At 41.8% G+C, this 12,426-nt stretch overlaps 1 protein-coding gene across 5 annotated transcripts in view; it reads left to right on the top strand.

Annotated features, from left to right (window-relative positions):
• Positions 1-12,426, top strand: part of SLC11A2 (solute carrier family 11 member 2) — a 62,010-nt gene that overhangs the window by 19,378 nt on the left and 30,206 nt on the right. For 4 of the 5 annotated variants that reach the window (XR_008665974.1, XR_008665975.1, XM_055336986.1 and 1 more), the window contains exons 7-16: positions 64-134; positions 246-313; positions 1,803-1,958; positions 2,608-2,766; positions 3,783-3,869; positions 5,235-5,354; positions 5,500-5,649; positions 6,593-6,666; positions 7,263-7,416; positions 9,068-9,121. Coding sequence is in view for 3 of the 5 variants with exons in the window: in XM_055336986.1 (XP_055192961.1) it covers positions 64-134; positions 246-313; positions 1,803-1,958; positions 2,608-2,766; positions 3,783-3,869; positions 5,235-5,354; positions 5,500-5,649; positions 6,593-6,666; positions 7,263-7,416; positions 9,068-9,121 (1,093 nt within the window). In the remaining 2 variants the exon portion in view is untranslated. Of the gene's footprint in view, positions 1-63; positions 135-245; positions 314-1,802; positions 1,959-2,607; positions 2,767-3,782; positions 3,870-5,234; positions 5,355-5,499; positions 5,650-6,592; positions 6,667-7,262; positions 7,417-9,067; positions 9,122-9,996; positions 11,450-12,426 lie in introns of those variants that run through there. The other variant, XM_055336987.1, reaches the window with a different exon arrangement.

The raw sequence follows: 12,426 nt of genomic DNA, 5'->3' as shown, positions 1-12,426 counted from the left end.
TTGGTAGTGTTTCCCAACGTTTCCTTTCTTTCCTTTAATCTCCATTTCTTATCTCTGACCTAGGGTTCCTCTGTGGGGTGGAGTTCTCATCACGATTGCAGATACCTTCGTATTTCTCTTCTTGGACAAATATGGTAAGGAGAGTGGGAATGCAGGGCTCAGTCAGAGGAGTTACTTTCCATCCATGATATGGCTGATGGAGAAGTCTGCCTTTCGTGAGCTAACTGTTGCATTTTCCCCTTTAGGCTTACGGAAGCTAGAAGCATTTTTTGGCTTTCTCATCACCATTATGGCCCTCACATTTGGATATGAGGCAAGTGTTGCTGGCAATTCATCAACATAACCAAAAAAGACTGTTCTCTTGTCTTTTCTTTTAAGACTGTATAATGCTAGGATGTTTAATTGTATCACATGTGTTAACAAAAAGCCAATTCAGCCTAGGCCAATTTTGAAGAAATATGATCTATAGCAAAGATCTAAAGCCTCTGGGAAGGGCTACTGGGGCTCATAGGTAAAAAATGATTAGATTTTTTTTTTTTTTAGGACTTGGTAGACTAGACTCCCTGCTTTCAATTTGGCCAGTCCCATGATACAGCAGTGTTGGAGAGGATTAAGGAGGGAGTTGCAGGATTATTCCTGGTGGGGTTAACTTGGAGAGATTCTGGTTTTGCTTATCCTGGCTTATACCAACTGTAGCTTGAACTTTCTCTGTGTTGCAACAGTTGATGAAACTATAGGGATCCCTGGGTGGCGCAGTGGTTTAGTGCCTGCCTTTGGCCCAGGGCGCGATCCTGGAGACCCGGGATCGAATCCCACGTCAGGCTCCTGCTTCTCCCTCTGCCTATGTCTCTGCCTGCCTCTCTCTCTCTCTCTCTCTCTCTCTCTCTCTGTGCTCTGTGTGTGACTATCATAAATAAATAAAATTAAAAAAAAATAAACTATAAAGGATATAGTATATGCTTTCTAGTTTTTGCCCCAACCCAGATACTCCTAGGAATCAGAACCATTATATGCAAGAATAGTAGCTTTCCGTGTTTAGTTGTTATAAACTCTTTGTTTAGCCAGTTTGGCCTGGTTAAACTTTTATTTTTTTATCTTTTTATTTTTTAAAGATTTTATTTATCCGAGAGAGGCAGAGACATAGGCAGAGGGAAAAGCAGGCTCCCTGCAGGGAGCCCGATCTGGAACTCAATCCCAGGACTCCAGGATCACGCCCTGAGCCAAAGGCAGATGTTCAACCACTGAGCCACCCAGGTGTCCTGAATAGAGGAATAATTGTGGATAATCCAGAATTGACTATATTCTTGGATCTGTATCCTAGGAGTGATTATGAAGCTAATGTCAATGAGGCCCTTACTAGCCATGTATTTCTTTAGAATATTAATGACCTGGGCAGCCCCAGTGGCTTAGCGGTTTGGCGCTGCCTTCAGCCCAGGGCGTGATCCTGGAGACCAAGGTTCGAGTCCCACATCGGGCTCCCTGCAGGGAGCCTGCTTTTCCCTCTGCCTGTGTCTCTGCCTCTCTCTCTCTCTTTTTTTGTGTGTCTCTCATGAATAAATAAATAAAATCTTAAAAAAAAGAATATTAATGACCTTCTCCACATATCTATTTTGTATATCTAAAATATGACATGAAATATCTGGATATCCCAGTCCTGAATTCTCAGACGTCTGGCAGCAAGTCCCTCACACTGCTTGGTTGTTGAAGAAAGTGTTGTAAGGAGCAATGGATGTTGAGTGTTTCCTAGTACTAATGTTCCTCCACTGGTCTCATATTCTAATAGTTATTATGTTGGTATGTAGTATTTTACAGTGAAACCCAGCCAGAGCCAGGTACTCAAGGGCATGTTCCTGCCATCCTGTTCAGGCTGTCACACCCCACAGATTGAGCAGGCTGTGGGCATCGTGGGAGCTGTCATCATGCCACACAATATGTACCTGCATTCTGCATTAGTCAAGGTGAGCATGGCCCTTCCATCTGTGCCCTCCAGATAGTTCATGTTTCCTTTAGTTGCAGAGGACACACTTATTTTAAAAGTGTTAGAGCCCTGAAGGAGCAAAAGGTTTTTTCACTGTTGGATGTTTATAAACTTCACCCAGACTGTTTTTGTCACAAAAGTGACCAGAAATAAGTGACCCCACAGAGAAACTGGGACTAAAATTCTTCGTAAAAGGTCCATAAGTACACCAAGTCTCTTTTATTTAAATCTCAAAAGCCTGAGTCCCTTGAGGAGATCAGGAGCAAAGAACCCAACCCAGGTTTCATCAGTCAGTTTTATGTAGTAGTTTGCTGGGAGATTTCAGAGGCCTTTATGATTAAGGTTCTTAGGACTGAACATCAGGTGGTTTTTGTATGTCAGTGGTTCTTCTAACCACAGTAACTGAGAGCTCAGTAGCACATAGTCATCATTTTCCTGTTTGGAGAATGTGCCGTCAAAGGGTCATGAAGTTCTTAGTCACTTAATGAACTGGGATGTAAGTAAGTTTTCTCACATTTTATATTGTCAATTGTTTGCCCTCTAAATCTTCCAGCTAACTCCAAGTTCATGAAATATTACAGGGAAACTTAATCTAACCAAAAAATGACTGTTACTGTTTATCTCTCTAGTCCAGACAGATAAACCGAGCCAATAAGCAGGAAGTTCGAGAAGCTAATAAGTACTTTTTCATTGAATCCTGCATTGCTCTCTTTGTTTCCTTCATCATCAACGTCTTTGTTGTCTCAGTCTTTGCAGAAGCATTTTTTGAAAAAACCAACGACCAGGTGGTGAGTAGCCAGGGTTATGAGTGATAGTGAATGTGAGGGTGGTGAAGGCCAGAATGGGGTAGGCAAAATGGCAGTGACTTGGAGCTCAGGGGAGGCCTATCTCCAGCCTCAGGGCTGCCCCCTATTACTGCACTAGTCAGGATCTAGAGTCTGGGGGCAGACCAAACCTACACTCGTATTTCACAGCTGTTGGCTCAGAAGCGAGTTTGCCACAAATAAAGATTGCCTCATGCTATGCTGTTGTGTTTGTGGTTTCATGTCTTTTTGGCTCTTTGTCATATACTTTTGTTTCCTGTTTATCAACTGCCAGCCTATATACCTGTCCTGCCATTTGGTCATGAGGACAGGTAGGGAGGAGTCAATAAACAGAAAATAGAAACTGGCTAAGATACACGCTTTTGCATTTTGAACTCTCTGTCATCTTGATTCCTGATTGCCTATTTATAAGACCTCTGACTCCTGTCTGCTTTGACTTAGGACTCTTCTCATATTTCTTTTTTTTTTTCTCTCATATTTCTTAAGGGCCCTCTCTTTCTGCCATCACTTAAAACAAGCCAGAATTCACATATTACCTTACACACTTTTTTTTTTTAAATTTTTATTTATGATAGTCACACAGAGAGAGAGAGAGAGAGAGGCAGAGACACAGGCAGAGGGAGAAGCAGGCTCCATGCACCGGGAGCCCGACGTGGGATTCGATCCTGGGTCTCCAGGATCGCGCCCTGGGCCAAAGGCAGGCGCCAAACCGCTGCGCCACCCAGGGATCCCACCTTACACACTTTTAACTCAGTAAATATTTTTGATGGCATGAGGGTGTTGGAGGATTATGGAAGACCACCAGTGCCATTGCTGCCAGTCCCTGCTCCTGTTACAGCCTGTATCCAGTGTCTTATCTCCAGTCTATGTCTCCTAGGGGACTTGAATATGACCTATAGTTTGTAATCGGCTGGAGAGCTCTTCTGGTCTGGTCCTTGCCTCAAAAATAAAAGTTGCTCCTAAATTGCTTTGTGTTCCAGGTAGCAGTCTGCAGAAACAGCAGCAGTCCCCACTCTCACCTTTTTCCTGATGATAACTCAACATTGGCTGTGGACATCTACAAAGGGGTAAGCCTATTCAGATTTGTGATCACTGCTCCTGAATCAGTATTCTTGGCATAATATCTGATCTTTTTTGTGGGTTCACTTCAGAGCTGAACCTATCTTCCCTGGAGTGTCATTTATTTCAGAGGTCTAGATGCTGGACAGCCATTTTTGAATTACATGGGAGGGAATAGAAGATGAGCTGAGGGATCCCTGGGTGGCGCAGCGGTTTGGCGCCTGCCTTTGGCCCAGGGCACGATCCTGGAGACCTGGGATCGAATCCTGCGTCGGGCTCCCGGTGCATGGAGCCTGCTTCTCCCTCTGCCTATCCTCTCTCTCTCTCTCTCTCTCTGTGACTATCATAAATAAATAAAAAATTAAAAAAAAAAAAAAAGAAGATGAGCTGAAAGATGAACTGTATCAGCAGTTCCCAGGGTTATGTTGGTAGTATATTGTTTTAGAGGATGCTAATTGGAGGATACTAAAGAGAGTGTTCCTGGTAAAGTATTCTTTTTTTTTTTTTTTAAGTATTCTTTTTTGGGACCTCTTAGTAGTCTTTTTTATGCTGATTATGTTATGAACCTCCCAAGAGTAGAATACATACTTTATGTAGTATTTCCCAAATGTATTTGACCTTTCTCTTTACTCCTGTTACTAACTTTCAGATAGTGTATTAAGTAATATAATTTGGGAAATGTGTAGACTTTTTTTTTTAAGAATTTATTTTATTTTATTTTATTTTAATTTTTATTTATTTATGATAGTCACAGAGAGAGAGAGAGAGGCAGAGACACAGAGGGAGAAGCAGGCTCCATGCACCGGGAGCCCGACGTGGGAATCGATCCCGGGTCTTCAGGATCGCGCTCTGGGCCAAAGGCAGGCGCCAAACCGCTGCGCCACCCAGGGATCCCAGGAATTTATTTATTTATTAGAGACAGAAAGAGAGATTGAGATTGAGAGAGAGAGGCAGAGACACAGGCAGAGGGAGAAGCAGGCTCCATGCAGGGACCCTGATGTGGGACTCCGTCCCGGGTCTCCAGGATCACGCCCTGGGCTGAAGGTGGCGCTAAACCACTAAGCCACCGGGGCTGACCTAGACTTTTTTTTTTAATGTTACTTAAGATCTAGGTTGAGGATGAAGGCTTTAGGAACTTGGAGAAGAGGAAAGACTAAGCAAAAGAAGGAAGGAATATCCAGCAAAATTTAAGTCGAGGGCCTCTAAAATAAGATCAGGTCCTGAGTCTAGCTATTGGGATAGCTCCCAGCACAGCATTTGTTGTAGGCTTGGTATATAGCAAAGAAGAGGGAGAAATGCTGTAGAGAAATTCTGTTTTGGGTGTTGTCTAAGCAGATCACTGACACAGCATCTTTCTCCCCTGCTTCTCCCAGGGTGTTGTACTGGGATGTTACTTTGGGCCTGCTGCACTCTACATCTGGGCGGTGGGGATCCTGGCCGCAGGACAGAGCTCCACCATGACAGGAACCTATTCTGGCCAGTTTGTCATGGAGGTATGTGCTGTTCTGACTGGTATAGATTAGGGGAAGAAAACATTGCCCTTTTGTTACTTTTTAATCCCATGTTTCTAGAGCCTCCCCAAACCTTTCTTTGTTTCCTATTCTAGACATTTCATCCTGCTTCTGTGTTCTCTTCCAGGGATTTCTGAACCTAAGGTGGTCACGTTTTGCCCGAGTGATTCTGACTCGCTCTATTGCCATCGTCCCCACTCTGCTTGTTGCCATCTTCCAGGATGTTGAGCATCTGACAGGGATGAATGACTTCCTGAATGTGCTGCAGAGCTTACAGGTGAGGAGGGAAGATGGGGAAACTCCCATCCCATTTAATCAGGCAGCATTATGTATTGCTCTTATGTACCAAGCCTGTAGTGCTGGGGAAAGAAAGACACACAGTCTCAGTCTGTAGTAAATGTTTGGAATCCTGGTATCTAAAAAGCTTTTAGGGGGCAGCCCCGGTGGCTCAGCGGTTTAGCGCAGCCTTCAGTCCAGGGCGGATCCTGGAGACCCGGGATCAAGTCCCACGTTAGGGTCCCTGTGTGGAGCCTGCTCCTCCCTCTGCCTGTGTGTGTCTCTGCCTCTCTCTGTGTGTGTGTGTGTCTCATGAATGAATGAATGAATGAATGAATGAATGAATAAAAAATAAATCTTTAAAAAAAATAAAAAGCTTTTAGAAGTGATTTGGTTTGTGAAAAGCTTGTTGAATGGGAATTAATCTGCTATATAGAGTATAAAATTACTATTTTTTAATCCAAGCAAACATTAAATAACATAAGATCCTACTAGGTCCTATGGAGGTTAAAAAGACAAGGCAGGGCAGCCCGGGTGGCTCAAGCGGTTTAGCGCCGTCTTCGGCCCAGGGCCTGATCCTGGAGACCCGGGATTGAGTCCCACATCAGGCTCCTTGCATGGTGCCTGCTTCTCCCTCTGCCTGTGTCTCTGCTTCTCTCTTTCCTCTCTGTGTATTCTCAGAAATAAATAAATAAAATCTTAAAAAAAAAAAAAAAGACAAGGCAGATACGAATATTTTTAAAGACACTGGATCAGAATCGATGCTAGGTCCATGACATTCTATAGGTTTCAACATAATGCATGAGCATATTGGGACGATAGGCGTAATTTCTCACAGAGTAGATGAGGCAGGGTGTGCATTTCCCTTTTGCTAATAGTGCTGCTCTTTGGAGTGATAATGGATCTCCAGTGGTCCCATCTGATCTTCATTCTTTCTTTTCCAGCTTCCCTTTGCTCTGATACCCATCCTCACATTTACGAGCTTACGGCCAGTAATGAATGACTTTGCCAATGGACTGTGAGTGTACTTCTCTCAATTCCCCAAAAATATGTGGGGGAAGGGTGTCTTCATTGAACAGGCCAGTCAGGAAATGAGTCATGTACGGGAACCACATGTTTTGAGAGGTGAATGCTGGAGTGCCTCTCAGTCTTTGGCTTAGAGAACAGAGACTGTGAATGTGGTGAAGAGGGCAAGCACATTTTTCATTTCTAGCACAAGACAGTCCCACTTTTAGGGCTTTAATTCAGCTTCAGCCGCTGAAGTGTAAAGCCCCTTAATTCCATGTTAAATGATCTTAATGAGAAAAGCATATACATCTTTATATGCATTTTTAAAGAGTATGGGGTGTTTGAATTATTTGTCGCATCTGTTAGGTACTTATTGCTTATATATTCTAGAGACTTAAATACTAGGGATTATTTGACAGTATTTTCCCCTCTCTTTCTCCCTATTGGTGTCTCACTTTGGCTCATTTAATCTAACTGGGACATAGTAAGAACAAGTTTCAGTTCATTTTGAAATGCCTCTTAACTCCTGTCAGTTTCCTGACAGTGTCTTTTTCTGCTTGTGGTTGGGTTGGACTATTCCACCAGTGACTGATGATTCTTTTGCAGAGGCTGGAGGATTGCAGGCGGGATCTTGGTCCTTATCGTCTGTTCCATCAACATGTACTTTGTCCTGGTTTATGTCCAGGAACTAGGGCATGTGGCATTGTATGTGGTAGCTGCTGTGGTCTGTGTGGCTTATCTGAGCTTTGTGTTTTACTTGGTAAGTCCATTCAAGAGGGGCCAGGGATGTAGGTATCAGAGATGGTAGAGATGAGGCTTACTGACACCAAAATGAAAGGACCCAAAAAGAGCACATAGCAATTATTTGTGTGTGTATATATATATGTGTATATATATAATATAGTATATATAGCACGTAGCAGTCTTATATCCAAATTATTTAGACAGTTTACATGAAATTGTTAGCTGTGGTTAAACAGTATTTTTAATCATAAAATTTATTTTGATTCCTAAGAGCTATTATGTCACTTCCATCTGGCTTTCATTCTTAATAATTTCTGATAAGAGAGTAAGTATAGTGTTTTTGGGGAACTAGAAGAACAATATAGAAAGTAGGGAGTGGCACAAGATGGGGTTGGTGTGATGTCAGAGCTTTGTTGGGGGATACATGTGAGTTCACAGCCCTGCTCAGCTCTGCCATTTCATAGCTGTCTACTAAAGAAAGAATAATGATATTCTTTCATTGAATTACTCTAGAGTTATTTAAAAATGGTTATAAAATCATAGATACACAGAAAATGAATGCAGAATAATGTATTCCAGTATGATCAAAATTTTTTTCAAAAGTCAGGTAAATTATGTAAAAAATAGTGATAGTTGTGTTGGAATGGTACTGTGATGGATATGTTCTTTTTGCTACTTTCTAAATCTTCTATAACATTACTTGCAGTAATGGAAAATAGTTCTAGTGACAAAAACAACAAACCCACCTCCCTATTCTCTACAGGTTTTCTAAAAAATGCAAGTGTGGAGGTTTAGGGACAGCAGAATTTATACCTTATCTGCTGCAGAAAATGGTTAAGGATGGAGGCTGGAGACCTGCTTATGTCTTTAACACTTACCTAGTCCCCATGGCAGTATCTGCCACAGGTTAAGTACTAGATTGAGAAAATCACTTTAGTGACTATTGAAAAATTACATCTTGGATTGGCATATCTTTTCCTCTTTTCTTCCAGTAAACTTTGGGCACTAAGATTATGCTGAACCTATAATCTAGGGATTTACTCCAAGGAAACCCAAGTAACTGAATATGTCCTTGATAGGAATTATTTTAAGAATTCACTGTAGAGGTTAAGGGGATCCTTCCTTCCTGCAAAGTGGTTACAAAGACACTGAGTTGTCTTCAGTCATTCTGAGACTCTCTAGGTTGTTGAAGACCCATTTTTAGGCTGAGGACTGATTCCAGGGTGGTTTACGGCTGTTAAGCCCCAAAACACTTACTTCCTAGAGCAGCTGGGGATATAGTCCCAGTTGTCTCAATCTGTCACTCATTACCTCCACCTCCGCCTGCATTGTGAGGAATGGGGGAGAGCTGAAGAGAGTGGTCCTCAGGGACTCCCAGTTGTACAAAAGAAACAAATGACAAACACAAAGCAGTAGGAACAGAGACTTTGATATTCAAAATAGTATGAAGAAACTGTTGAGGAAGGCAGATTCCAGGATGTTTTGAAGAAGGTGTGGGGTTGGTAGAATGACTTGTGGGACCTGGATGGTAGGAGAGGAGAGGAGCAGAGCTGGATGCTCAAGGAAGAGAGCAGGTTTGCATCCCAGCAATGCAATGTGAGTCATCGTGATGGGTAAGAGGGCTCTGCAGAGAGGTTGGTGAATGATGACCATACTTTGTCTTTCAGGGTTGGCAATGTTTGATTGCATTGGGCATGTCCTTCCTGGACTGTGGGCACACGGTAAGCATCTCTAAAGTCCTGCTGACAGGAGAAGGCACTGGTGGCTATACTAAGTAAACACTGGATCAGTCTGCCTATCTCCCACAGGTAGCCATCAGAGCCAGTGTGTTTCTATGGTTTACTGTGTGAACAAAGCCAAAAGTATGTGCTGTTGCACAAACTGCACTCAACTGTTTGTTGGGAAAGACTTTATTTCACGATGTTTGGAAGATGGAGTTTTTTTTCTTCCTGACCTCTTAACCTGGGAACTGGATTAGACAGGATCTTTGAAAAACTGACATTTGCTGCTATAATTCCAATACAAATTTGTTTTATCCTTTTGAGAGAGAATTGTGTATGCATGATTCTTAACCAGGCTCGTGTTTAAAAAAAACATATTGAGAAATGTAATAAATTTTTCATAAGACAAATTATAGAATGGGTAATTATAGAATGGGTATGCAAGTTTTGTTTATAAAAAGATCAAAGGCTGAGAAATACTTTCCTTATGCATACCCTGTCAGTCATTTTAATCATAAAAAAATTAAGTCTCAACTCAAGTGGTCTCATCCATATTAAATATAAAATTATGAAACATCTACCTCTTTCAGGTTCAGGATTCTTTTACCTTATTTCCACTTTAAATTTCTTGGTGGAAGTTAGGAGGGATGAGAAAGCATAAAGAGGATGATAAACGAACAAAGAGCAAAGCTTACATGTAGGTGGTGATTATTAATCACCTTGGGAAATCACTGAGCAGATTTTCCTCAGAGATGGAAGCTTATCAGGATTTTCTTGGGAGTTCTGATTTTCTTAACTTTCATGTTAGTACAGAGCTTTCCTGCTGGTATTACTCTTGAGTACATAGTTTTAAAACCTTCACCTTCCTCATTCAGGAGGTTGGTTATAGAAAAAGATGGTAGCACTTACGAACTGACATTCTCATGAGATTTTGGAATGAGGAGAAAAGGCTTAAGGAAAGAAGAGTCATCTGTTTTATTCCTAAAAGACACCTCCTACCAGAATTGTCATGGTTTTCCGAAGCATGCCCAAGACAACTTGCAAGGCAATCTCAGGAGCTGTGGACATAACTGTTGCAAAGCTCTTTCTCTCTCAGCAAGTCAGTGGGACTCGCTATGGTTGAAAGTTCTCTCTCAGCAAGGTTGCACTGGGCTACCTCTCTTCAGCCATTCCCTCAGAGGGAAAAGCTTTGAGACCAGATGGTGGAGCTCTGGAGTCAGAGGACATGGGTCCCTTCGGCCCGAAGCTGCTGCTCTTCAGCCACTTCTGACTTTTTTTTTTTTTACCTGTGGAGCCTGGGATTATATGATTATATCAAATCAAATCAAATCACATTTGTTTGGTGGAGATAAATAACAGGTCTGTTAGAACCATGGACTTGTTGAGAACATTAATGGGAGTGACATTGAAGGACTTCTCATTTTTGGAGCTTTCCATCTGGAGTCCTGGTTGATTGATACTTTGTATTCATCTGAGCCCCTCAATGCATTATTGCTAACATTTTGCACACAGTCGAGCACAGGCTGGATGGATTATCTTTAAAAGGCATTAAGGATAAACTGCTGTGTTTAACTGACGGTACCTTATTTTAGCCCCTTAAGTAATAGGGCACACGATCATGAAAGAGAAATTTCCCTAACTGTCCCTCCTCACATCTGCCCCTCTCCCTGTCGTCATTCCCCAAACAACCTAAGGGTATTCTGTGAAGATCCCGGGGACTGACCTCTTGGTCTCTCATCTGGCTGTACCAGGTGAAGGCAAAATTGACAAGAAAAAGTCTTTGTAAAGACAGTACGATAACACTACCTTTGCCCTGAGTCTGGATGGATCCAGTCAGTCTCAGATTCACAATATTTAGAAGTTTAGGTAAAGCTGCTTGTTTTCTTTTAAAAGTTTTATGACTTATGGTGATGGAAAATTTCTTCCCAGTTAAATGGCATTTTATAATACTATATGTGTAGTGTTTCACAGTGTTAAAGATACTCCCATACCATCTTCCATTTGATCCCATCAGAAAGAAAATGTACTCCTGCCAGTACTCTGGGTGCAATAAACCATGCTTATGAAGTGTCCCAGTGCCCGCACGTGCAGTGTTTCTGTGGAATGTTAAGGGTATACACTTGTACTTTATGTAAAGTGGTCCTTGTTCTCCATAAATGTGACATGAAATAATTGTGCTGTTACTGCACACCGGGAGTTAACAGGTGGGAAGAGATGTTGTTTGGCTCCTGTGAGGTCCCGTTAGTGGTATTACAAGTGGTTATAACTAAGCTGTTGGTGCCCAGTTAACAGTATGTAAACTTGGTTTGTAATTAAAATTTTTTTCCTTTTCCTGTTTGGTTTCCTGGGTATTTTTTTGACCTTGAAAATTATTTTGAAATACTGCAACATCAGCCACCACTTGGATGACATTTTAAGCCCACATTGTTAGTGATTTTCTCTTTTAAAGGGATGGGGGTGGGGATCCCTGGGTGGCGCAGCGGTTTGGCGCCTGCCTTTGGCCCAGGGCGCGATCCTGGAGACCCGGGATCGAATCCCATGTCGGGCTCCCGGTGCATGGAGCCTGCTTCTCCCTCTGCCTGTGTCTCTGCCTCTCTCTCTCTCTGTGACTATCATAAAATAAAAATAAAATTAAAAAAAAGGGATGGGGGTGTAAATAGGTTTAGTCTTGAGAAGACTTGATGAATTGCAGACACCCAACACTAATACCAGTTTACTCACTCTAGTCAAATAGTTTTGCTGTTGGTAAAGGTCATATCATTACCATATTTAAACTAAAAAAAAAATTATTTTGCCTTTCTATCTGTAGTCTTGTTTCACCATTGAAGTAGGTTTTTATATTCCATACATGCTGCCAATAAAAAAGTATGAGTATTTGAAAAGAGAAACCAAAATTGTGTAGCTTAAAAATGGATAGCATTTTGGCAGAACTGATAAAAATGGAAATATTGGCACCATTTAATAAAAACAAAGACAAAGCTCAGTAATAGTAAACTACTGGGCCTGTCACCATACAAATGACAGGAAAATCTAAGTCAGCACTTCATTTATCTCAAGGTTGTCACCAGAACTTCATTTTCCCTTTCTCTGTAAGCTTTTCCTGTGTCTTACTGGAGCCAAATACCGTACGTGATAGAAGTAATCTGGGAATTTTGTTCTCTGTGTTGACCTCACTCATTTAGCTCTCCCTACTTACCTTGAGTTTAATTTCAAAACTCAGTAGGATGCAACAATTTGAATATCCTGATTTGAGACATTTCTTTTAGTCCTGCCCTTTCAAATGCTCTCTGCTCCTTTATTGGATG

This window comes from Nyctereutes procyonoides, unplaced genomic scaffold, assembly GCF_905146905.1.
Source record: "Nyctereutes procyonoides isolate TBG_1078 unplaced genomic scaffold, NYPRO_anot_genome, whole genome shotgun sequence".
Classification (NCBI taxonomy): Eukaryota; Metazoa; Chordata; class Mammalia; order Carnivora; family Canidae; genus Nyctereutes; species Nyctereutes procyonoides.
Note: the sequence above shows the minus strand (reverse complement) of the source record. Positions and strands in the feature narration are given on the sequence as shown.